This window comes from Chiloscyllium punctatum, chromosome 5 (assembly GCF_047496795.1).
Source record: "Chiloscyllium punctatum isolate Juve2018m chromosome 5, sChiPun1.3, whole genome shotgun sequence".
NCBI classification, from domain to species: domain Eukaryota; kingdom Metazoa; phylum Chordata; class Chondrichthyes; order Orectolobiformes; family Hemiscylliidae; genus Chiloscyllium; species Chiloscyllium punctatum.
In genome coordinates this window covers 120,558,285-120,584,504 of record NC_092743.1, presented here as the reverse complement: position 1 = coordinate 120,584,504, position 26,220 = coordinate 120,558,285, and the positions used below count along the sequence as shown (strand labels likewise).

General features: G+C 38.6%; 1 protein-coding gene across 10 annotated transcripts in view; it reads right to left on the bottom strand.

Moving 5' to 3' along the window:
* trps1 (trichorhinophalangeal syndrome I) overlaps positions 1-26,220 on the bottom strand; it is a 222,174-nt gene that overhangs the window by 187,626 nt on the left and 8,328 nt on the right. For 9 of the 10 annotated variants that reach the window (XM_072571237.1, XM_072571242.1, XM_072571239.1 and 6 more), the window contains exons 2-4: positions 24,996-25,933; positions 20,673-21,832; positions 19,481-20,120 (exon numbers count right to left, since the gene is read on the bottom strand). In XM_072571237.1, the coding sequence (XP_072427338.1) occupies positions 19,481-20,120; positions 20,673-21,832; positions 24,996-25,931 (2,736 nt within the window). In that variant the 5' untranslated portion in view covers positions 25,932-25,933. Of the gene's footprint in view, positions 1-19,480; positions 20,121-20,672; positions 21,833-24,995; positions 25,934-26,053; positions 26,111-26,220 lie in introns of those variants that run through there. The other variant, XM_072571233.1, reaches the window with a different exon arrangement.

The window sequence follows — 26,220 nt, the reverse complement described above, 5'->3', positions numbered from 1 at the left end:
AATTTATTATTGATATTGTCTCTTATACAGAGAGTCGTCATCAATCCAAATGATGTTAGATAATTTCTTCAACTGAACAGTGTTGCTAGGGTGCTATATACCATTCTTTTGTCATGTTATTCCTTTGAGACAATACTGAGCCAGGAACAGGCACGATTCATATTCCTCAGAATTAAATACAAGTTTTTGTTTTAATCAGCTTGTTTGGATGTGGTCTGAAACACTACTCAGAGAACAGGCTAATATTCAAACGCTTTCCAATAGTGACATTTAGATGCACACTGACTGCAATCAAAAGTAGTGGCTTCCCATATTAAACAAGTAAAATTTTTAAATGGCATTTGAAAATAAGAGGAAAAGAAACATTACTTCCAAAAATCTTGCTGACAGGGTTATATATTCTTTTATCCCAAATGGTTGCAGGTCTTGCCCCATGTGTCTCTTTTATTCACAACCTAAATTATTTTTTAATTCACTAATGATTTCTTCTCACATTTCTAATAATTATTCATGATAATTATTGTTCATTGGTAATCTAGCATAACAGTCTTAAAATCAACCAAATAAAATCTCAGGGGATATAACTAATCATTTGCATTGTATTCCATACAATTACACTATACATGAAATTTGTGCAGATGCATTGGCTTCATGTGATATCGCCATGAGCAAATCTTTAAAATTGCTATGACGGTCCGCAGGACAGGTAATAAGCACTTACATTTATTTTTAGATCTCAAGTCCTCATTCTATATATCAGGTTACACAATAGGATGTCTAACAAAATGAGCAAACATTATCAGCTATGAAGTAAATCATTGCAGAATTCTACAAGTTTCTTTCATGAGCCATTCAACTCTGTCCAAAAATTCCTTTCTTACCCAGTTCATTTAGAGTAGCCAAGCACTTATGAATTCAGATATATTCGAAAGTTCCATGAATTCTGAGACACAGCTCATGAACTGTTGCACACTTTAGCCATTGTGCATTTCATTCTATTTACTCTAGATACGTTAATTTTCATTTTTAACCGTCTCTTTCAAGAACAATCAAATGAAGGGACTTTTAGAAAAAAAATTCATAAATGAGGAAAGTGATTCCTTGATTTTCAATGGGGTCCATTAAGCTGCATGCTCAAACTACCCAAGAAATAATCAACTAATTACCTCCTGGCTTCAGTTATGAGCCTATTTCTTTCACATGCTCTAAGGAATCATTAGATCAATGGTGGTAACAGTATGTAAACTCCTGAGTCTTAATGTGTCAAATTGAAATAGTAAGTAACCAGTTACTTCAGATTTGAACTTTATTTCTGGTTAGAATATTGCAATCTTTCCTTAAATTCACAGCTCATAGTTAGTTCATCTTTAGCTATGCCAGAGCAGCGACGTCAATGAACTATACTCCAAAAACCAATAGCATGAGTGTGTTATGCCATGTCACTAAAAACTGCTTTGCTCCCTCTAAGCTTCAAGCTAGTTCTGCCTTGATACACCAAGCACATTGTATGTAATTGCACAACCAAATCTATAAATACATTTGAGCATATGTTTCCATTTAAGTAGCAGCTATACTAGAGCTTTGTTGCAAAAATATCCTTCCAACACACAAATATGTTTTCTTAAATCTATTCAATTCTGCAATTTTTAGGCAAGTGAGCTGGTTTGATAGAATTTTCCAAATTTGCTCCTACTAAGTTTTTCTTTACTATTTGGCTGCTAATCAGGTTACTAAGTTTGATATGTTCTTGATTTAAGTGATTACAAATTACATATCTACACACCAACATACTTTCCATTTACAGGCCATTTCAGATAGCAACAGTAAGAGAAGTGGAATTATGAAAGTTGAAAGTTTAATTACTGATTGGGAAGCTTCGATCTAGCCACCACCCAAAGTGTCGGACCTGAAATCTTGGGATTGTGAGCTCTGAAGCAGCATAGGCTTCCATAGAGCTCTCTGTCTGAGCATCATGGCCTCCCTAGTCGACCTGTTAGGCCTGATTTCTAGTCTGAAAAGTCCCATGATAAGGTATGTGCTTTTGTACCTAAAAACCCTGCCTTCTAAACATGGCACCATCTCACCACCTTACCTCACCTCCACCTTCTAACTCAGCATTGGTGTCATGGCAATTTCCGAACTTTAAAGCTTATAGCAGGCCTTGGCCTATAGCATAACAATTTCCAAAAGCTGGCAATTTCACAGTGAAACGTAAAATTTGAGAAAGTGTATAGCCTTTAAACTTCATGCTATTATGAACCTCCCAACCCCTTTTTAAATCTTTGTTGGAGTAACAACTATCCAGTACTCCATCTCAACACTTTTGAAAAACTGTTTACCTGTTAAAGCTGTAAAACAGGCTCTTTTCAAAAACATAAATGTCATGAAAGAACTCACACATTACTCCTAACCTACCATAACCTTATAGAAAAATGCCTAAAATGAAAGCCATTTTATTTGCCACTTGCAAGATATGGATAAAATAATTGAGTTGTCCTTTGTTGAAGTCTACATTTAAAATAAGTGCAAAGGACAATAAAAGTATTCAGACATTATTGCTTGCTTAGAAAAAAAATATACCAGGGATTTAACAGCTTCGAGTATAAATTGGAGGGAAATCCTCTGATCACAGGACTCCTTTATCCATACAAGTAGTTCTTTGGTATTAGTATTTTTAATAAGATTTGTTAATGCTAAACTCATTGCTAAATGCTCCAGACTCTGACTGAACCAGTTTCTAATTTGATCAAATTTGCTTTAAATCAACTGCATGTGTCAATTAGACATTCTGGTAACACTGCTAATGTGGGACCACATCAAACAATTTGCCATTCTTTCAATTTTAAATAATGTTCAATGCAGCTAATCTGAGTTCATATTGTAGGAGGCTGGGCTGAAATTACAAATTTCTCCCCAATCCCAGAAATCTCACTACTCCTCCTTAAATGCACAAATTAAGGGGTATTGGATTACCCCACTGTCATCATACGAATAGTAAAAGAATGATTAAAATTGCCCCTAATTACAGGACTAAGAACAATAAGCAACCAAATTAATAAAATATGTTTTTTATATATATCAATATGAACTACACATTACAGTTCTTCTGAAGAGCACTGTGAAGCCCTCGAGCATACTGGCGATGCCACATAGTTCTACTTGAGTAACAACAAAACACTCCTCTCAAGCAGCACATGTTTTAGTAACAAACTGAGGAGTAAGAGCAGGCCTGGGACATATAGTCCTCATGCCTACTTCATCATTCAATAAGAATGTGGTCAAGCTTTAACGTCAGTTCCATTTGCTTACCCCAAACCCATGCCCTTCAGTTAGTATTCAAAAACAGCCTCTTAGCATCATAAGATGAATTAGTTCACTATCATTTCAAAGGGGCCAAAGACAAGATGAAAGGAGATAAATAGGGCAACAATTCCCTACTTGTAAACAAGAATAAAACCTGTATTTAACAAAAAGAATTGCTCTCACAGAACATAAAATTCAATTTTGTTTAAATGTTCCCAGTCGTTCTGTAAATAAGCACACCTTATGGAGTGCACAGGTACACAATCCCCAGGGAGATCTCAACTACAACTCACTAATCTATGTGAAATTCTCTCAACACAGCCAGGGAAATTCTCACATACTGCAACTTTCCTCACCTTCCCCAGTTTACAGAAGTAAAGCAACCAAAGTGATCACTCACTGGAAACTAAGTGCAGGGTTGAAACCTGTTATGGTCTTCTCTCCTCCTCCTTCCAGGATGAAAAAAGATATGACAATACTGACAACATAATGAACTTAAATACTACTTTTAAACATGAAAAAAATGTCCAGACACAGGGCTAAGATGCAAGACTAGGAGTCCGGCTGAAGTAGTAAAATGATTTTTAAAAAGGGAGATCAAATGGGAAGTACATTCACTGTACAGGTAATTACAGAAGGCAAAATGATTTAAGGAGGGAATTCCAAAGATTAAGGAAAAATTGCTCCTTTCTTGGAAACTAGTAACAGAGTATTTTTGAAGGAAGGTGACATATTTGGTCTTTTCAGAATCGATCCTTAAGAATCTGTTATTTTTATTTAAATTTCAGAACAGGCTCAGCTTTTGTTTTATGACAGTTATATTCACATAAACATGTCCCAACTACTTAAAGTACTGCTCAATATCATTCCTTCTTGTCAACTACTTGAGAAACTTTTGGCAAAACTTTGGGTATGTCAGAAATACAACCTGCTGTTTTCTCTGGAGGTAATCAAACAATTGATGTGACTGTCGTTTTTCCTCATGTTCCACTGGCTACATTAGTCAGTCCGATTCCATCTGAACTCTATTCAGACTGAGGGCTTTCACTCCTCTTCATCTCACAACAATGAGTATAAACTTCTATTCAGATACTGTTCACAGTATTGTACGACATCAACAGTCTTTCTACATTTAAGCAAGGGCACAAGGCTACTCTGTGACTTAACAATAAATTATTGTATTTAGAAATTTTAATGTTAATTGCTTTCTCAATTAAAAATAAAATGTAAGTTTAGACATGCCACACTATTTACATCACATTTTAAAATACAGCAAAGGCAGAGAGTAAATTTAAGACAGTGAGATTGTTTCTCTCCCAATCAAATGCTTTTAGTCAAAAATCATTTGATTCACATCCACTTTCCATTATTGTTAATCACTTTGCATTCATAGCTATTTGCTTTGAAGTAATCTGTAAAATACAGTACATTACAAAAAAAAACAAACAACAAAGAGAATCATTTGAAACCACATAAGGAAAATCCTATAGCCATAACCATATGTGTTATTGAAGTAAGATGTCACAACCACTTATTAAAACATTGAGGTTTTTTTGTTAGATGCTTAAGTAACGTTAATGGATAATAACAGGGCCAGCTATAGGACAGAAGTGGTCCAAGGCCACCTTAGATCATGGGATAACAGTGGTCAACAATTCAAAAAACCATTTGTTCTGATCAGAAACTTATAAAGAAGGAAATGAGATAAATCTGTGTATGGACAGAACTTGCTCTTATGAAACCTGGTTGTAAGTGGTACGGCCTGTATAGAGTGACCTCTGATAAAACACACATGGCACACAGCTCCCTCACTAATAGAGAAGCCATATAAAACAACAAGCTGCGCTATAACATACTCTCAAAAACACCACTGCAGTGGCCTCACTGCATTATGCATATCTTTCGTGATTTTTTTTCCCTGCCTGAAAGCAATCCAAAGGCCTAGAAAGACCAGTGAGACAGAAAGTTGGCCTGAGGTTGAGCTGATTCAGAACAACTGAAGAATAAACTGCAGAATGTACCACACACTGCTGCATTCATAAAAAAAAGTGGTAACATGCTAAATTTAATTATGTAGTTCACATAAAATTAGCTTTGTGTACAAGTATAGAAACTGCTCTGAGAAAATAAACTTTATATTGCAATACATTTTTTTTGGTAGCTTTCACTTCAATCTATTGGGCTCTCATTCAAATCCCAGGGTTTTTTTGTATATTAGGTGATGGAAAAACTAAGTCCAGTTTGACAAAGCAATAATGAGAGGATATTTAATGAAATCACCTCTACTGGTTGCTTCAAAAAATCCTAATTCATCAGTACTTAACATTTCATTGACTCTTTGTAGCTTTCAACCATCCTAATTCATGAGTGCTTCCCATTGAAGCAATTAGCTCCATTGTGAAAGAAGAAGAATAAGGATTGGTAGAGTTAACCAAACGAGATCCAACAAGAGATGCGGTAAAGTGATTAAAACAGAAATTATACAAAATATAATTTTGTAAACTAAAGACTGATGTGAATTTAAAGCTGGAAGAGTTCTAACCATCTTTAGAAACACTCCAAGTTTTGATATATGTTATCTGATCCTTATACGTTTTGACATATGGTTATATGGGTACTCCAGTCTGGATATTAGTTTGACTTCTTTAAGACTTTAATTATAATAAATATACTGGAAAAGATTATGGCTTTACTTTTAAATATTGCTTCATATAGATTTACGTTATGCAATGGAGTATGTAGATTACGTTTATATAGACTGCTTCCAATGCCACACACTTCAATAGTAATCAGGAACAGGCAAAGATGTATGACACAAGACAGCAGTATCACAAAGTAACATTACAACTGACCTACACCTTTTTTTAACTTTCACTTCAAATATTAAAAAGCTTTTATCTTAAAATGATAAGGCACAAAAAAACTGCAATCATCAACTGTCCCAGACAATGTTTATCTCTCAACCATCACCACTAAGAAACAAATTATTTGGTTATGAATGCCTGAGCTGTGCTCTCGCATTTCTTACATTGAGTGAGACTGCACTTCAAAAAGTACTTATAGACCATAAATCTCTGGGACATCCTGAGGTCATGAAAGGAGTAAAGCTTGCTTTATTTCTTTTCCAACGCTCATTTAGGGGATGACCAAATTAAATGCTAAATTCAAATGGTTCAACGTTACAAACACATCCCCCCTTGGAAATTATCTAATGAATATAGCCTGTGCCAGTCCAATGGCTTAAGTTTAAAATTCAATTAACAGCAATATAACATGGATAGCTTTGGAAAACATTTCAAAGCATGCAGTTTATATGATAGAGAGGCTGGATGAGACAGAGTTAGAACATTCTCTCTTCCGCTCAGATACTTGGGTTTGAATCCAGCTTGGCCAGACAGGATGAAAATCTAATTTATTTTACAGCTGTTAAGGTATTAAGAAAAATGATTTCAGGCACAGATCACAAAAGCAGCTCCCAGTGGATTTTATTCCACTTATCAAAGTTTCCTTTACAACACAGAGCCAATACAAAACATACAAATGAATAAAGCAAATGTGGAGGAATTTGCTTTTGTATTTGTCTGTGTTACTGCAGTTTACATAGATACAGATTAAAGTGATTCAACATGAGGAGAACGTTTGCAAGAAGCTCCATTCTTTGAGCACTAGACAGTTTTTCACATTAACCAATAAATGACAAAAGATGTTCAATTCAAGCAGATCCTAGGCAATTTTGCTTTATAAAAGTCATTGATGTAAGTTTTCAAAACATACTGTGACATACACAATTGTGCTTAAATTTACTCATAGGTTGTAACTTAATTGGAAATAGCACTACAGCATATTCTATCCAAAGGCCATTGACTATGTAAAGTCTAAAATGTGAAGGGAAAATTGACATACATATATTCATAGGAAACAAATATGGAATAAAAAGTTAAAAAATCAAATAAGTACATTTTCAATGTAATAGCTGCAGTAATGTAGGCAAATGCAACAGCTATTCTGCCCCAGCAATATCCAATAAATATCAGTATGATAACAAATCAGTTCATAGAATGTATACAGTATGGAAAAAGGCCCTTCAACCCAATAAGTCCATATGGAACTTTTGAAAAGTAACCCACCCAGACCCATTCTCCTACCCTATTACTCTACATATACCCCTGACTAATACAACTAACCTACACATCCCTAAACACTATGGGCAATTTAGCTTGGCTAATTCACCTAAACTGCACATCTTTGGACTGTGGGAGGAAACCAAAGCACCTGGAGGAAACCCACACAGACACGAGCAGAATGTGCAAACTCCACACAGACAGTTGCCCAAGGCTAGATTCTAACCCGGGTCACTGGCGCTGTGAGGCTGCAGTGCTAACCACTGAGCCACTGTGCCACCCATATTCTGTTTATTAGAGTTGCTGTTTTGTGAGAAGAAATATCAGTCAGGACACAAGAAGAATTCCATGTTCATCTTTGACTAACACCATGAGATCTTCAAGTTTCATCTGAACTGTCAAGCAGCATCTGCAATAACACTGCACTCATATAGTACTGAACTGGCATGTCAACCAAAATTATACATTCAATGCTTGGTATAGAATTTAAATCTCATATCATCATAATCAGCATCAATAGAATTTGAAACCAACCTAGTCAAGGTGAAACCCAAAATCACACTTTAGAAAAAAGTATTTTTGAAAAGAATTGACAGTTGCAACAATAGATTTAGATGACTAAAAATGGGAGGGTACACGTTCACACACAGAAACCAGCCTGGACTCTTTGGGCTGAATGGGCTGTAACATGCACATGGGATTAAAGTAGAAACTAAAATATTATATAAAAAGTTTTCTAAATGTATATTTTAACATAATGCAGAAGCGTGATCATTTACAAATATAAAACTAATTTACCATGGCTGGAGAGCTTTACCAGCAATTAAAAATTTATTGTGATTTTAAAAAGCTGCACCTTGTTCAAAAGAGTGTAACTTCCCCCAAAGGCTTCTGCAGCAACATTAATAGTGTGAAAGTACAAGTTTTTGTCTGTTCAATGGCTTCCAATTGCATACATTCTGAGAGCTTCAACGCTGCACCTTATAGGGAAACGCAAAATCACTGACAATAACATCTGATTTCATTGTTTAACTGTGCATTCACAGAATCCAAATGTTGCCTTCTCTTTCAGAGGAGTGACAACTGTAATGGGATCAGATAGCTCAGTTTGCTAGATGACTAGCATATCATTCGGATTGTTAACAGTGTGAGTTTGATTCACATTCCAACAGAGGTAGACTTGGGACCAAACTCCTTGCCTTGGCCTGACAGTGAAAAGCAATGGCAAATGACCGCTGACAAAAACTGACAAGAAAACAGCTTAAAATTGAGCATCAGCAAACAATGGACCATGCACCTGCCTGGAAAGCACATACATGAATAAATGAATGAATAAATGAGTGACAGCAAAGACAATTTTGCCATCATTACTACTGTAAAATCTGGTCCAAAGTATTCAGAAAGTAAAATAATCTGTGAATCAGGATTTAATTTTATTTTGCATACTGTTGCTTTCCTGGCTTGAACAAGAGAAATAAAGTAAATTATTGTAAAATAGTCAGCTGGCATCAACAAGTCACTACATTTTTATCAATTGTTCAAATGCAGTGATTATTTACACAGCTATCAATGTACAGGAATGTGTTCATCGTGATCCACGTGCCAAAAAGCTGGTTATCTTGACAATTAGTTACACAGAATTTAGTACTAATAATTCACAGAGTCCACCCAGAGTCAATCCAGAAAAGGTAAATGTTTAGATTCACCGCAGTTGTGCCTAATCAAAAATCACTGCACTTAAATTAACTGATAATTCCAAACTTTTTGTACTTTATTTCTGTTTTCTGTTTTTTTCACATTACTGAATTTATTAGATCATTTATTTGAATGAAAGAATCTTGAATTGTAGGAGTGGACTGCACTAACTGGACCTACAACTTCTGTTAAGAGGTTAAAAATGTTGGAAACATCATGCCCACAAGGGTCCCATAAGAAGGCTCTCAATGCATAAAGTATGCTATTATCCTGCAAAGCTTTCCGCCCATTATTTTTGTGCAATCTGAAAGTCTTGTGTGTTAAACCTAGAAAGTAAATTAATATTCAATAATTATTTTTAAGTTGCTTTTCTTAATTATTCTCCCATTTGTCCCCAGGGAACAAAAGGCAGGTGACCAAAAGTACTCACACCTTTCAGATATCAATCCTCAAATATACCTACCTTACCCTCACTAAAGTAACTTGCCACATCTTTTCAGTTTCACTATCAGCAGAGATCACATAAGGGATTGTGGAGAAAAACAGTGCACCAAACAGGTCTGTCACTGTATTGTTTTTTTTAATGAATGTTCAGGATTCACTGGCATTTGTTCCCTGTTTTTGATTGCCCATAAGTAAGTGATGGTGAGCCTTCTTTGAAAGCCACTGCAGTCCATTTGATGAAGGTCTTTCAGATAACCATTATATATGGCAAACTGAAGGACTGATGATACCAGTCCAAGTTAAGATGGTGATTTGGAAAGGAACAAAGGAGGTGGTGATGTTTCCATGCACCTGATGTCCTTAGCCAGAGAATGAGATGATCATAAGTTTAGAAGATTGTAGGTAATCCACATAGCAGCCACAGACCAGTGTTTGAGCTGTTGGACAGGATGCTGATCAAGCTGACTGCTTTTTCTTCATGATATTGAGCTTCTTAAAATATTGTTCTATCTATTCAGCAAAGTAGAGACTCATTATAGAGTAATCAGATTCCAAACAGTTCTTAAATACAACCAATATTCCTTTCTTAAATATTATTTAATTTGCAGTTTCACTCCAAACAATTAATATGAAAACTCTATTACATAGAACAACCTTGATTATCCAAACATCAATTATCAGAATTTCAGATTATCCGAACAAGTTCTCAAGGTCCCATAAAAACGCTATCCATTATCCGAACAATCCGTTATCCAAAATCTCAGTTATCCGAGCAAAATACTCCTCAACCGTCTCATTTGGATAATCAAGGTTGTTCTGTATATGAGTGAATTTGATATTGATAAGAAAATTGGTGACTCATGCATTGGCAATTGGAATAGATTTCACAGGGACGAAATTCTAACTTTACAATCTGTACCACAGTCCAACATGGTACAGTCTGTAATAATTTTTAAATGCTACACTTAATAATGCTACACAGTTCAGAAACATTGCCACATAGTGATGTTTAATAATGCAGTAGAATTAAATGTTCTGCTGTGTCATGTGCTATGATAGACAAAGAATTGATTAAAATGATTCATGTAGCCAAGTTTTCTCATCACTGCTCAGTCTTTTTATTTGTGGGTTGTTTTAGAAATGCATTAATGTGTCTTCATATTAATGTCTGTTGACTTGATCAATAGAATGGCTTGAGTTCTTTAATCTAAACTATATTTTGACAATCATATTGAAGGGCTGTATTCAATATTTTTCTTTTTTCCACTTATAAAGTCTATCAAAAGGAATTAACATAATGAAAGTGGTGCTAAACTGTTTTCAAGGAAACATTAAGTATTTCACAGAAATGCAACTCAGCACATTTACTGGTAGGTCTGAGTGCAGTGCTTGCCTAAACTGCTTCAATACTTAAAGATAACTAGGGCATAGCCACATTCATGTCATTCATTTCTGAACTCTTATCCATACTCTAACCCAACACTCCAGTAAAATACAGTGGGAGTGCTTCACTATCAGACATTACTTATTTCACATGAGATGTTAAAGTGACATCTATTTGGCCTCTCAGGCAAGTATGAGATATTTTACAGCACTATTTGAAGGACAGCAAGTGAGTTTTCCCTGTGAAATGGCCATCATTTCTTTCATCAACCAACAACATTATAACAGACTATCTGGTGACTATCTCATGGTTGTCTGTTGGGTGCATAATGTCTTCTACATTACAACTGTCACAAAAAGTATTTAACTGGCATTGTGTAAAGCACAGTGGAACATCGCAAGTTCATGAATATGGCTACATGACTGCAAACCTCTCCTTTCGTCAGTACAATAGGCAACTTGTGATGATATCAACAAATAATCAAATGTTATCCATGAGGTTTGGAAAATAAAATTGAGCACAAGGTACAATACTAAACTCCCAGCTGTTGATTCAAATTTTCCCTTCAGGTTTCAATTACCATCCCAACTCACACTAAACTTCTAATTCTCACTTGCTGAAACACAGCAGATTGCTTCCTTGCCTGCCAAACCTATAGCAATTTTCCAAGGCAAAAACATTCAATTGTCAGGTAAACACATACAACATCAGCTTGTGTGGAATACTTCAACATAAAACAGAGCAGTTATATGGGTTTGGTAACATAGGTGTTATGTTATTGGACTAATAATTCAGAAGACTGTAAAAGAAAATCCAAGGAAAATGAGTTCAAATCATGTCATAGAAGTCATTTAGGTTCAGTGAAATAAAGTAGAAAATACAGATTTGGTATCAGTAAAAGTGTCCATGAAACAGTCCCAATAATAGAAAAACAAATGGGTTCACTGATGGTTTGCAGGAATTAAAAATGTTCCTTGGTCTGATATACATGTGACTTGAGTTTCACAGCAACATGGTTGATTCAGAGCTAACCTCAGTAGCTCAGCAAATCATTCGGTTGGATCAAAATGCCAGGAACCAATGGGACTGCAGCAGTTCAAAAAGCTCCACTGCTATCATCTCATGGGCAGTAAATGGCTGTATTTGGCAGCAAGGCCCACATACAGAAGAATGACAAAACAACTGCACAGCTAAAATTCTTATTCACATTCTTGGAAACCAACTTCAGCTTTGCATCATTACATTTAATATCAGAGAACATGAAATCACCCAAGCCATGCTGAGGCAAGGAAAACAGGGTCATTTATTGGAATCATTTACAAGATCTGGCAGTGTAACGCTTGCAGTATTACCCTAAGCGTGCAGATGCAATCTTATTTCAATATTTTATCTGAAAGATAGTACTCAGATAATGTTATACATCTTACATATTTATAACTCCACTACTGCCGTGGAATGTCAGGCTAGATTATGTGCTCAGGTTCTGGAGTGGGGGCTTGATTCCAAGTACTTCTGACTCAGAGATGAGTGTGTGACTGATCAGCCAAGGCTGACACCTTGGCTGAAACAAAAAGGACTTTATCACTATACAATTTTCTTTTTTATACAGGCACTTCAAGTGTCACACATGGGTGGGTTTTCACTAAAAATTCAGTCACGAAGTACATATGAAGGCCTGGTTAAATTAATTACATGTCTCTTGGAATCTGAACCTAAAATCTGCAATTTCACCTATTCCTTTGTACACTACACAGTCAAGTTCTCTACATCCTTTTGAAAGCTAACCAAAAGACATTTTGTGACTTGCAACTAAGGGCTTCATGGTCCTGAACACAACAGAAATGCAAATATATTTAGCCAAAATGGAAATTTTTAATTAATTGGATTAAAAGGTTGTTACTATATGCAGGTACATTTGTATCACTTCAAATCTGTAAATCTAAATGCCAAGTGTATCTGGGTTGAGATCTTCTGTTCAAAAACTGAACCTATTATAATTTTGCTTTTGATATTCTGTGAACAAGATTTAATCAAGTTTAATGCAAAGACATTAAAGCCATCATAGAGAAGTTTCCAATGGAACCACAAAGCCAAATAAAATAATCTGTTACATATTGATATTTCATGAATCAATTCCAATTGAGTCAAACATTCTGGGTGTATTAAAATGTTTTCCAGAAAGCTCATAAAGCAGCTGAACTCTGGGTTGCAAGAATTCTTGCTCCCTTGCATTTTATATGAAAACTAATAATTTGTAAAATGATCCATAAGCTTTCTTTGAATAGGAAACCAGAAGGAGGCATGAAGACAAAGAGCAGGGATGATGCAATTTTTGCCATGCAAGACACCACTTACCATCCAATGCTGAATTAAATCCCAAAGGAAACAAGCCAAAAGTTAACACTATCTCATTCTGACAGCCACAAAGTCACTCCCTTCCATACAGTCCTGAGAAATGCTGCCATCAAATACTGGATTTTTGAGACAAACAATAAAAATAAGATATGGCTACAACGGAACACCGTGATCATTTCCACATTTACAAGGAACATACATAGTTGGCCATGCAAAATATGAAACTTAACCTAGCGAGAGCCAGAAGGTGCAAACTTTAATCATCTACATTTGCTGTTGGTTAGCATTAGGGTTGCACGATGGGCTTCCTCCCACAGGGGTGGATACATTTAAAAATCACACAACATCACGTTATAGACCAACAGGTTTATTTGGGAGTACAAGCTTTTAAAGCGCTGCTGTTTTGTAAGGTAGCTCGTGGCGCAGGATCATAGGACACAGAATTTATAGTAAAAGATCAAAGTGTCATACAACTGATGCAATGTATTGAACAAACCTGGATTGCTATTAAGCCTTTAATCACATAGAATGGGTTGCAGGTTTCAATTCATTAATATGTAAATCCCAGTACTTCTTTCAAGTTACATTCCCAAGATAACTTAAGGTTTTACTAAAAATAAGGTAACATTTCAGCTCAGACAATACACTGAAGGTGTGAGTTTAGAGTCTGTCTATATTCCAACCTTGAGTCAGACCGGTTCTACTCCCAAAGTAGGAATTTATAAAATGTCGCATGGACTGACTGCCTACAGATTTTGTTTTTTGAACAAAATAGAATGTATCCAATAGAATTGCATTTGCACTCCAAAAGCTTATACTTCCAAATAAACCTGTGGGACTATAAGCTGGTGCTGTGTGATTTTTAACTTTATCCACCCTTGTCTGACACCCCATAGGGGTGTATTACCAGTTCTCCCACTCTCAATGCTATAAAAAGCATTCCACGGACCTTGGGTGAAGCCGGAATCCCACCTATCTTACATCATTCATGTAAGAGGGATTTCTCAGATCACAAAGTAGGAGCCAATAGTCGAGACATATTGAACCAACAATGGTTCTATACATTCAGAAGTCATAGAACAAGGGATAATATATCTATGGGGAAAGAAAAGCTCAAATACATTCAACAAATTTGATCTATATTTGATGTTAGTCAAATATTTCTCAAATTCCCCATGCTCTCTCATGCAATGTTCACAATAATAAAGCCAGTTCCAACATCATGCTTGTTCGTGCTCAAAGAAAGTGACTAGTAATTACAAGCAAGGTGTTAACAGAGAACAGGCTGATCCGTTAAATGAAGTCTTGTCTATGCTGTGTCTTGTAGCAATATCCAATTGCAGGTAAATGTTAGAGAACAAACTTTATATATTACATTCCCAATCAATTGGAAACATTCCTTCATGACATCTGCATCTTTCATTAAGGCTGTGAGTGCAAGCAACTATCAAAATTAAGCTGACTCTCCAACGCTGACTTGAGAAAGTCCTGTGGGCACAGGGGGTGTCAGCTTTTAAGTAAGTTGTTAAAGTCTGCTGTCTTTCAGGTGATTGTAAAAAATCCTGTGACATGGTCAAAACAATAAGAAACTCATGTGATGCACTCACAAAATTCTTCCTGATCGAACTCAATCAAAATTCCATTATAACTGTCATTCGCTTTTTGTCAGACCTTGCTATGTGCAAAGTATTTTTATTCACTTGTTTTTGTTTTGGGATTTGGACAATGCTGGTAAAGCTGCAATTATTGCCTGTACAGTTGCTATAATAGGCAGTAACAGGCGTTTCCCATGCTGACCATGTTCCCCAGATGTACTGAAGGAACGCCATGCTGAGCCATTTTCAAAACATCAAGTCTCTGCTCTTGTTACCACAGCACTAATATGGCTTATCCAGTTCATTTTCTGCTCAAAAACAATCACAAGAAAGTTCAGGTTTTCGGTGAAAGCACTGTTACTGAATGTCAAGGGAATGTGACTGGACTTTTTGTGTTGGAGATGTGATTGTCTGGTATTTATATAGCTTATTACTTTTCGGACAAAGTGTTTAACTTGGATAGGTCCTGATAATGCTGTATGCTGCTATTGACTGTTCAATCATGGTGGAGTTGTGATAATGGCTGAATACATTATAATCTCTAAACAAGGCCATACTTTTGACTTTCAGGTAGAGAGAATGCATTCAATAAAGACTGTTAAGTCAAAAATGTTTCTTTGAGCAAGTGGGGCTCTGATGATTTGTCTCTGATGAAGACAACCACCTTGTTGTCTATCAGGCAAGATTCTTGTCACTGGACATTTTCCCCTCAGTTTTGCTGAGGCACTTTGGGGCTATGCTCAGTTAAATGCTCTATTTATGCAGAAATTTATGAATCTCATTTCTCCTCTGACTTTGAATGCTGTGATGAGTTTAGAAATTTCAAAATGTTTCCAGTTTGGCAATCAAAAAGCTTCATGAAGTAAATATATTACGTGAGACACTTGGGGACATCCTAACAAACTGATAAGATGTTATATGAAGACAAGTTATTGATTTACTACAACACTCAAATAGGATGTATAATTGATATATAAGCTGCAATTTCACCCTGTATGGAGCAGCCACTTGTTCTTCCAGCACGACCCTGCTACAGGTCATTTTCCTGAGATCAAAGGGGAGATCAGAGAAGGGTACCCATCTGCAAGCAGTGAGTAGCCAATTAACAGACAATTATCAGAGGCACAGGTGCCCTGTAGAAGGGATTCACAATGAAGGTATAGTCATTCTTTTAATTCATAAATATTTAAAGTTGGTGAGAAAGGCATTTCAAGAGGTGAGTTCTTTCTCTCTATCTACCTATCTATCTCTATCTCTTACTTGCTCCAGCAGGCTGGACCACTTTCCATGGTTCAGGTCCTCCCATCACTCTGTAGCTTTAAGAGACCATCCTTAAATTGATGGCTAGTGCAGCCTCTGACCATTGATTGGTCACTTCAGAGAAAAACACTGCCAGATGACAATGTGTGGTCAGTTTTTAACTCCATCAAGGTCTTGATCCAAAAATCTAAAGTTCTGCCCTCAGTCTCTGTTCTCTGTGGTACTGAACTAAATATTAAACCAAAATCATAAACAGAAGTGCATCTACAATAAATTGATTTTCCATGGCATTTTTGAGGACATGCAAGATTTATTGGTTATGCCAAGAGTGATCTGACAACTGAGATTCAGCACTGGCAGGAGAGAGGACAGAAACCTAAAGAGACAATCCAGGGTTTTCCAAATCAGATAAAGTTTATGAATGCAGAAATATTTTAAAATTGACTTTTTAATCCAACAAGCTAGTCACGGATGTAAAGTGAAACTTCTCTCAACTAATCCAAGGAGTCACATCACCAAAGCATGACTCCTCAAATGATTTTGTTTGCTATTTCTGCCTAACTTTAAAATAAATCACAACTGGCAAAGGAAATAGTGAGCACAAGAATAGAAGAAAACAAATGAGCATGTGATTGGTGTAATCATTTTTGCAGAATGCCTCAACAAGTTGACTATTTCAATTATGTGTGCTAGCCACACCCTATCATAATTGCTGGCCAATTATAACATAGATTATTCCCCTGAAATTGCATGTCATTTTTACAAAAGTACTGAAAATAGTGAAGAAGTTCCTTCTGTACTCCAAAATAACAATCTTTGTATTCCCTTGACCTTTTCATGTAATATTATTGATTGAGGATCCCATTCTCAATTGTTTATATATCTAATACAGTTCACAATTAATCTACAAAGTTTTAAATAGACAAGTTCACAAGATGACCCAAGTTTGAACCAAAACAAAAAGAGATACAAGTTACAACCATCAATATTCTTGATGATAGCTGCTAAAAGCCTGCATAATATTTCTGAAATCACAAAGGAATCATTGCTATTCTAGACACAGGTATTCTTAGGTAAATACAAATTATTACTGAAAGTGTTTACCGCAATGAATCATCTCTTTCTGCCCCATTTATCATACAGGATGATTCCAAGATTCAATAATCCACATTGTAAGGTTAGAAATGGCTTTGCACTGGTTGGTGTTCAGCCCTGATTAAAAAATATTTCCAACATAAAGACTTTACACCTATTTCTGTGGTACCCATCTTCAGCATTTTTATCTTATCACATATTAAATGGGAATCAATATTGAACTGGACGCCCAAACAGGGAAATTGGAAGCATGAAAGATTATTGACATACAAACAAACCTAAGTTAAATTATTTGCATCATGTTTTTCTATGTTTTCCTTGGTGACAGTACTGAAGAATAATTTACCCCAGAAGGCCAGGTTCTATCATTTGGTCACAGAACTACTTCATCTGACAGTATTTGCAAGAAGAAATTATTATATTAATGGTTTTGAAACCTTATAACTATTACCAGCACAAAATTCTGAATATCTCAAATTATAATAGTTATTTCTACAAGACAATCTAATTGCATCCCTTGAGCAATAAAGTTGAAAGTGCAATCAATAGTAATCTAGTGCAGAAATAAAGAGATTCAAGGAGAGGTGATCATATTCTGTTTCATTAAATGAAAAAATTATATACAAAATAACTGCAGTGAAATTAAAATCTATTTATAGCTTACTTATATCTCACCAGCCCTTTTCATGATCCTTCCCTGATCTCTAAAATTATTAGCCAGCTCATCCAATATCCATTAGTACGTGAGCAGAAATTTCCTCCAATTCAATATTGGAAAGTTTGAAGCCATTATCTTCAATAACCCTACAAACTCTGTTTCCTAGCTACCAACTCCTTATTTGTGTTTCACAACTCTGCTAAGACTAAACCAGACTGTTGACCCAGGGTGGACATTCAAGTGCTCAATCACATCATCAGCAAGATATCAATTTCCACCTCCATAATATCACCCCACTCTGATGCTGCCTCAGTTTTTGTTGTGGTAACTTTAATCCATGTTTCTGTTGTCTCTAAGTGTAACTATCCAATCATTATTAGCTTCTGTCTTCAACTCAGTTGAGGTCATTAAAAATTCTGCCACCTTTGTCCGATTTCACACCAAGTTCCATTAAGTTAGCACCCCTGGCTTGCTAACTTCACTCTCATTAAAGAAGGACCCTTTTTTAACAATTTTCGTATTACATAATGAGAGGAAAAATACAACAAGTAAATCAAAACTGCTCAAGATCTTTAAATAAAAGTCTTATATGCTTAAGTCTTGGAGGGCATAAGAACAATATCATCCCTGTCAAGGTTCAGAAATGCTTCCTACATCAACAATGTGATTTATTTAGTTGCAGTCAATGTATCTGCTCTACTCTTCTGTCCACCATTTTCAAAATCTTAGTTCCATCTGGTTTTTCAAACTCAATGTAGACATCACTGAAGTCGTCAGGATGTGCTATTTATAATGTGCTTAAGGTTGTAAAAGTTGGAGAATAATCAATTATTATCAATTGCAATTATTGGTTGACTCTTCTTAATGATGAAGGGCTTTAGCCTGAAACATCGACTATCCTGCTTCTCAGATGCTGCCTGACCTGCTGTGCTTTTCCAGTACCACACTTGACTCTAACCTCCAGCATCTGCAGTCCTCACTTTCGCCTTTTCTTACTGGATGTCAAGTATGTTATGCCATCACCATAAGGATTAAAACTGTGACAAATACTGCAACATCATGCCTTTGCCTTATTCCACCTCTCTTTAAAAATAAACTGGGCCCTTAGATTTACAAGGTAATCCTTTCCCCATGCCAGTAAACAAATGTGTCATATAAGGCCCTCTACTTTGATGGAAAGACTAATTAAGGAGGAGAGGCAGAGTTGCTACAATAACTGAGATCTTACAATAAAATAATCCAAACTGCTTAGATCATCTCTTAGTTCTTTCTTGGTTTCAGCGACTGAGTCTTGAGACCAACAAGCTTTTGCAACCCGTTGAAGAAACCATCCCAGTCAAGTAGGGAGTTTGCATTGACTTCTCTGTCTCTGAATTAAGAGACACCTAACCATATTTTCCACCTAGATTGTAACCCAACATGACTCTCTACTGACTGAAAATGGGTTTGGTACACGAGAATAAATGGAAGTTACACTGTAAGATTGATGCTTCAATGGGTCGTACCATTATCTTGTGTGTGGGTGTGTAGGTGAGAAGCAACAGACTGACAGTAACCAATCCAACCTTACCCGCAGTAGAGTCTGTGACTCCTCCCTCGCCTTGTTGAGTTCAGTAGATGTTGGATACTGTGGAGTGAGAGCCCGGGGTTTGTCCCTTTCACCACCTCCTCCTCCTCCTCCTCCAGCTGGAAAGCCCTTGGAGTCAGCGGTCTGCATCCCATAGACGGGCCGCCCGGAGTCCACTTCTTCCGGAGCCCTGCGGCTGTTCTTGTGGCCCTCCTGGCCCAAGGTGCCGGGGGAGGCGGTGTGGAGCCTGGTGGCGGCCTGTGTCGCCGGGTACGGGCCCCCTTTGTGAAGCTCCCCGGTGCTTTCCTTGACGCCCCAGCCTGGCTTCTTGGTGTCTTCCTTGGAGGGCTCGGCCCCGCCTCGGCCCTCCTCCTCGGCTGGAGCTGGGGCAGGCAGGGGGTGGCCACTGCTGTTGCTATCACTCGGGGTTGGGGGGCGCTGATGCCGCATCTCCTGGTCGATGGACCCAGGAGGAGGAGGTGGGGGTGGTGGTGGGGGTGGAGACTCTCCGCTGCTGGTGCTGTTACTGCTGCTCACTGCCTCCTGGAGCACACAGTGCGCCGTGTTGAAATGCTCCAGCAACGCCTGAGTGCCTGGGGCGCTCCACTTACACTGACGGCACTTGTAGCAATTATGAGCCCTCCTAAGACACACAGACAAACAAAAAGATAACTTGAGGTTTAGCTTTCCCCGCATCAGTTCAATAAGAAAAACTGCAACTTTTGAAGTTGCATCAAGTGCATTTCTTAAGCCTCAGGACAAGTCCGAGCAGATAACGCCCGAGATTGACAAGAGCGAATCGCAACCATCTCAGCCCTTGGTGTGTGGCATAGACTGACGGTAATCCAGGATAGTTCCTGTACAAAGATCAGCCAAACTGCACATGTTGTACACCAGAACATGTGCACACTAAGGTTTTGCATTGGTGACATGTTTTCACAATTTACTAAGCTCTCTTAACGAACTGTAGCTAGTTATGATAACCTGATGACAGACTAACGATAGACCGTCACAAAACAATCCAGTTGATCTGCCCTGCTGTGGGGCCAAATCGAAAGGGATGATTTTTAAAACTCTTCACGCTTGGTTATTGTGCTAGCTCAGCCCCCATCTGATTTTTAACTCAATGTAAAAACACACCATCCGGTGGGGTGTGGGGTGGGTAGGGTTATATTGAACCTGTCTAGTCTGTTACCTGTAGTGTCGAAAAATCTCTTCCTCTACTTGAGTCACAAAGTCGCATTTGGTACAGCAGTGCTCTTCAGTGTCTTCGCTGGTGCCCGGGCCATCACTTCCCTGTTGGCCATTCTCAGCCTTGGTTGGGCTGCTGCTGCTGCTGTGCATTGTCTCGTAATGCTGCAGCAGTGTATCTACATCCTGAACTATGAAGGAGCACTGGTCGCACTGGTGCTTTACCCTGGCACTCCCTCCCACCCCGTGGGACGAATGCAAGAGCAACAGGGTGCAGTGGGAGCAATTACTCTTCCTGCAAGCGAACGGGTAGGTAATGTCCCCCAGGTGTTTCTCAGGGCCGCACAGCCCCCCAGGACAGTACTGGCAGTGTTTAATTGTGCACTTATGGACGTTGTGAATGTAATGGTAGTGTCGGAGCAGGGGTCCCACAGCGATCACGTCAGGCCCATGACTGGTGGAATACCTGAATTTGCACAACTGACAGTTATAGCTGGTGACCACGCTCTCCTCCGCTGCCTTGTCTTTCTTTCGGGCTGAACTTGCGCCTTTCTCTGCCTGCGCCGAGAGCTCGCCGTCGGATTTACTGAGAGGGGCGCGCTCTTTCGGGGAGTCAAGTGCGGCCCCCTGTTTGCTCGCTTTGTCCGGCAGGTCTCGGTTAAAGTAGCCAGGGCGCTGGTTCTCCCCGTGCAGTTTGTTATAGTGATCCGTGAGTTTTAAGGTATCTGAGGACTCACAGCTGAAGCTGCAAAACCGACACCAGAAGTAACAGGTAGAGTCCATGCCGTTCTGTTTGGAGCTGGTATCCACCGACTTGATGGGCACGGAGTAGCCAATGGGGGTGTCATCCGTGGCCTTGATGGTGACCTTGTCCTGCCATTTGCCCACGTCCTCTGGGTCTACGGGACGTGGTAGGTGGCGTTCTGTTGCTGGACTGCCTTTGCTGGTGGCTTTTTCCGGTTTGGTCGCATCTTTCCCAGCCTCGGGAACAGAAGGCACACTTTTCATTTTGTTGGGATGCGCTGACACGAAGTGCTGTTCCAGTTCCGTCGAAGAGCTGCCCATGTAAGTGAAATTGCAGAACTTGCACCGGAAATACTTGGTGTTCCCTTGGCAGTCTGGGGTTTTGCGTCCGATGCCAATGAACATTCCTCCCAAAGTAACCTAGAAAAGAGCAAAAACAAAAGAGAAATGTGTTTTCCATTGCAGCGTGTGAAATAACCAATCATGTGACAGTCTCTCAGACAATAACATCTCCTATCTTTATTGTTACAGAACGTTGTGTGACACTCAAGTTTGGGTATCTATGACAAATTGAACGATGCATTCCTCTGTGCCAATCAATGACTGTTGGTTTGGAACCCTTATTTATCCTAATTATCAAATTTTGTCTTCAGTATTTTTCTTCTACACATCTAGTATTCTTTTCTAACTTGCAATGTTCAAGGTGGGTTTATCATTGCCGGTATGAAATCAAAGCAGAAGTATGGTAACGATTTTAGATCCCGCCGAGGGAATTTGGGGGTGGGGAGAACAAAATAACAGTAAACAGCTTTTCAGTTTTTTTCGTTAACCCTTTCAATGCCATGAGAGTCATTAATCAGCAAATGAAGTTGCTAAGATAAAAAAAAATAAAGCATTGGCGGAGCCAGGGGGCGGTTAGGGGGAGTCTGAGGTGTTGTTTCTTGCATTTACATACATTATTGTCTACTGCCGTCAGCTAAAGTCACATCATGTCGAGCAACCGTGATACAGGCTCTCAGCATGAATGTTAATGAAGGATTTAGCAGTAAAACTGCACTTTAACTAGTTCAGAGAGCCTAATGCAATGATGCTGTGATGGGCTATAGAGCTGACATGGTCAGGATGTACTTAACTATTCAGGAATAGCAGGGAGGACAGCCCCCATAAAATGTACTTCAACTCGATGTCTGAAGGGAAACTATTTGTTTACTTCTGGTTTCCATAGTTCATGGTTTCTAAATTATCCAATTCCATAATGACTGATTCATTTTTGTTGTGCAGGTTAGGTGTACATTGTGAGATGTTAAAAATGAGACTATTTCGGCCACTTCCTTATTTTAAACTGAAAGTTACTATCTCCTGCATTCTGAAATCACAGGTCAGTCTACTTTAAATCCCAAGTTCTGAGCTATTACTGATTCCTACATAGGATAAAGGAGATGGTCAAGAACCCAGATAGGCCTCTGAGCCTCCCTTTCAACCAAAGGAAATACTTTTGAAACTAGTTGAAAAGTGTTAACAAAATGGCACATGAATTAATTCCAATTTTTTAAAAAATATGCCTCAAAAACATTGTTTCGAGTAATTGCTCGTTAATCTTTCCTATTTACCATTACTCCAACTGTTATGGTATCATACCCTTTCCACATGTGGCTATGCAATGCAGCAAAGTATATAATTAGCCAGTGAATTGCTGTGAAGATTAGTGGTAGCCAAAAGATACCTAAAAACCCTCAACAAAAAGAAGTGTTTTTGTCTAAAATGACAAGTATGTCACTTGGACTTGGCACTGCTAGAGGATTAAGCTAGATGCTTTCTAGAAGTGTCATCAGCAGCTAATTTACTGCAGTGAATCCTAATGTAAGCATTCAATGGTGACTACAGACAAATTGATATTAAAAATGAATTAATTAAGTGGAGTCAGCTTTTCATTAACAGTAATGGGCTCAAATAGTGTTTATGTTGTCTGATCCATTTAGTGGCGACCTTCCTAGTCGATTTGCACACAATATAGTCAGTAAACAAATCACTGCAATAAAATGTAAGTAGCTATTAGATGAAAATTATTAGGATATATCCCAATTAACAAAATTTGAATCTGTGGTAAGAGGCTTTCTTAGGTGATTTCAGGATTGCAATATTCACTGACCTTCAGGTGAAAACCACAAAGAAATGGTGTATGTTCAGCCACACCGAGCCAATGACGTGACACAAATATTATTGTATTTTGGTCACACATAATGCTTTAAAATACACCCACAGGATACAGTAGCGCAATGGTCATCTGTACTTGGATCATTGCCACATTATTTCATTGTGCATTATATGATTAATTAAATGGCAATTTCATTCACACCTTCCACTACTCCTCTCAGCTTTATGGTCCCCTTACTAATGGAGTAGATCCTATATCTGTATCACCTCTGTCTGGCAAAACCACGAAGGAGCAATTCTCCGCGTGCCATTCTTTACTCCCTGGAGCTACAGAGCTTTCCTTGCCAGATAATGATGCAATTTCACTTTGAAAGGCTCAGTTGACCTTGCCGCCATTACCCTCTGAGGCAACGCATTCCAAACCCTAACAACTGCTTGACTTTGTACCAAGCACCTGGGATTGGGTTACAGAGTCATAGAGTCATACAGCACAAAAGCAGACCCTTCAGTCCAACTAGTCCACACCGACCCTGTTCCCAAACTAAACTAGTACCACCTGCCTGCGTTTGGCCCACATCCTTCTAAACACTTCCTATTCATGTACTTATCCAATTGTCTTTTAAAGTTGTAACTGTATCTACATCCACCACTTTCTCTGACAATTCATTCCACACATTAACCACTCTCTGTGTAAAAATAAAACTTTCCCCTCATGTCCTTTTCTACTTTAAATCCCAAGTTCTGAGTTATTACTGATTCCAACACTGGGTAAAGGAGATGGTCAAGAATCCAAATAGGCCTCTGAGCCTCCCTTTCAACTGAGGGAAATACTTTTGAAATTAGTTGAAAAGTGTTAAGAAAATGGCACATGAATTAAGGACTCATGTCCTTTTCTTTCTCTACTCACCTTAAAACTATGCCCCCTAGTCTTGAATTCCCCCACCTTAGGGAAAAGACCTTATTCACCTTATCTCTGCCCCTTGTGATTTTTTATAAACTTCTTTAAGGTCACCCCTCAGCCCCCTATGTTCCAGTGAAAAAAGTTCTCAGCCTATTTTTATCATTTAAAACCAACATTTCCGGCAACATCTTGGTAAATCTTTTTTTTTCCCTGAACCCTCTCAATTTTAATAATATCCTTCCGATAATAGGACAACCAGATCTGTACACAGTATTCCAAACGAGGCCTCACCCAAGTCCTATACAACCTCAACATGACGTCTCAACTGCTATACGCAAAGGTCTGAGCAATGAAGGCAAGCGTTCTAAACGACTTCTTAACCGTCCTGTCTACCAGTGACAAAAATGTCAAAGAATTATGTACCTGAATCTCTGGGTCTCTCTATTCTACAACACTGCCCGGGGCCCTACTATTAATAGTACAAATCCTGCCCTTGACTCGGCTGGGATCAAGTTAGAAGATACCTACATGTACATCGTAGGTCCCATTTAACATGGCGGGTCGCTGAGTACTCAGGTCCTGTAACATCCCAGTAAGCAAGCCTGTGTTTCGGCTCAGTTTCTGCAAGTCTTTGGACTGGGAGAACTGCACCATGTTATGTAATGCGAGAATTTTGGTGTCCAGGTCCGCATCTTGGCGGGTGCGGTTGTGCAGACCCAGGTGATATTTGCGGAAATGCTTGATCAAATCGGTCGGGTCGTTGCCATAATAGCCATAACCACAAATGTTGCATTTGAAGTCTTGCAGCTCGGGAGTCAGGGGCGCTGCGTCTGAGCTGTCAGTCAGCTCCTCTGTCTTTGTCTGATCAAGTGCAACACCCGCATCTGAAAGCACCTGAGAGTTTTCTGAAGGCACCGAGCCCGGCCTGGAGTTGGGACGTTCAGGTGGCTCACCCTGTAGCAGCTGCCCCTTCTCCCGCCCACTTTTGGGTGATGTTTGAGCTCTGTGGTTTAAATCCGAGAGGGTTCCAGACACATTGCGGCTCCTGCCATCGCCATCATCTGGTTCTGATCTGCAAGGAGACTTCCAGGCCTCACAGACTCTACCAGCAGCCTGAGATGAGAGAGCAGACATATTTCTGTCTGTCACCTCATCTTGCGGGAAGGATGGAACATTTCCTCCCTTCTTGTGGCTTTCATAATTAAAGCCATTCCCTTCGCCCACTGCGGGGCTTTTCAAGTCCCTTTTGATGCCGGCGACGTCTGTGACACGCAGACAATGTTCCTCCTTGTTGACTAACTCGAATGCATCTTGCTGGTTGCTGTGTTCCTGCATGGGATCCCGGAGTCCGGAGCTTTCGGCAGACTCCTGGTTCACGGCACTTACTGGCTGAGAGACCTGGCAATTCTCACTTTCGCCTTGGCTCACAAGATTTCTCAGTGGTGGATTCTTTTTCCGGACCATATCTGTGGGGAAACAAAAGGACACATAATGAGAACATGTTTCTTTAAGAGAATTGAAACATTGGAGGCTGCCCCTTGCATAATTTATTTTTGTTAACAGCACAAAGACAGTTTTCCTGTCACCTGGATTCATATTTCTGCCATAACTCAAGCCTCTTTCTAGAACCCCTCTGTGTTAGTTCTGCTCCAGTTTCATCCTAACCCGTTTTCTTTTAAAGTGCTGCGCATTCTTTTGTTGTGGTTGTTTACATGTTTTCCCTGTGATGGTTTACGAGACAGACCCGCCCAAG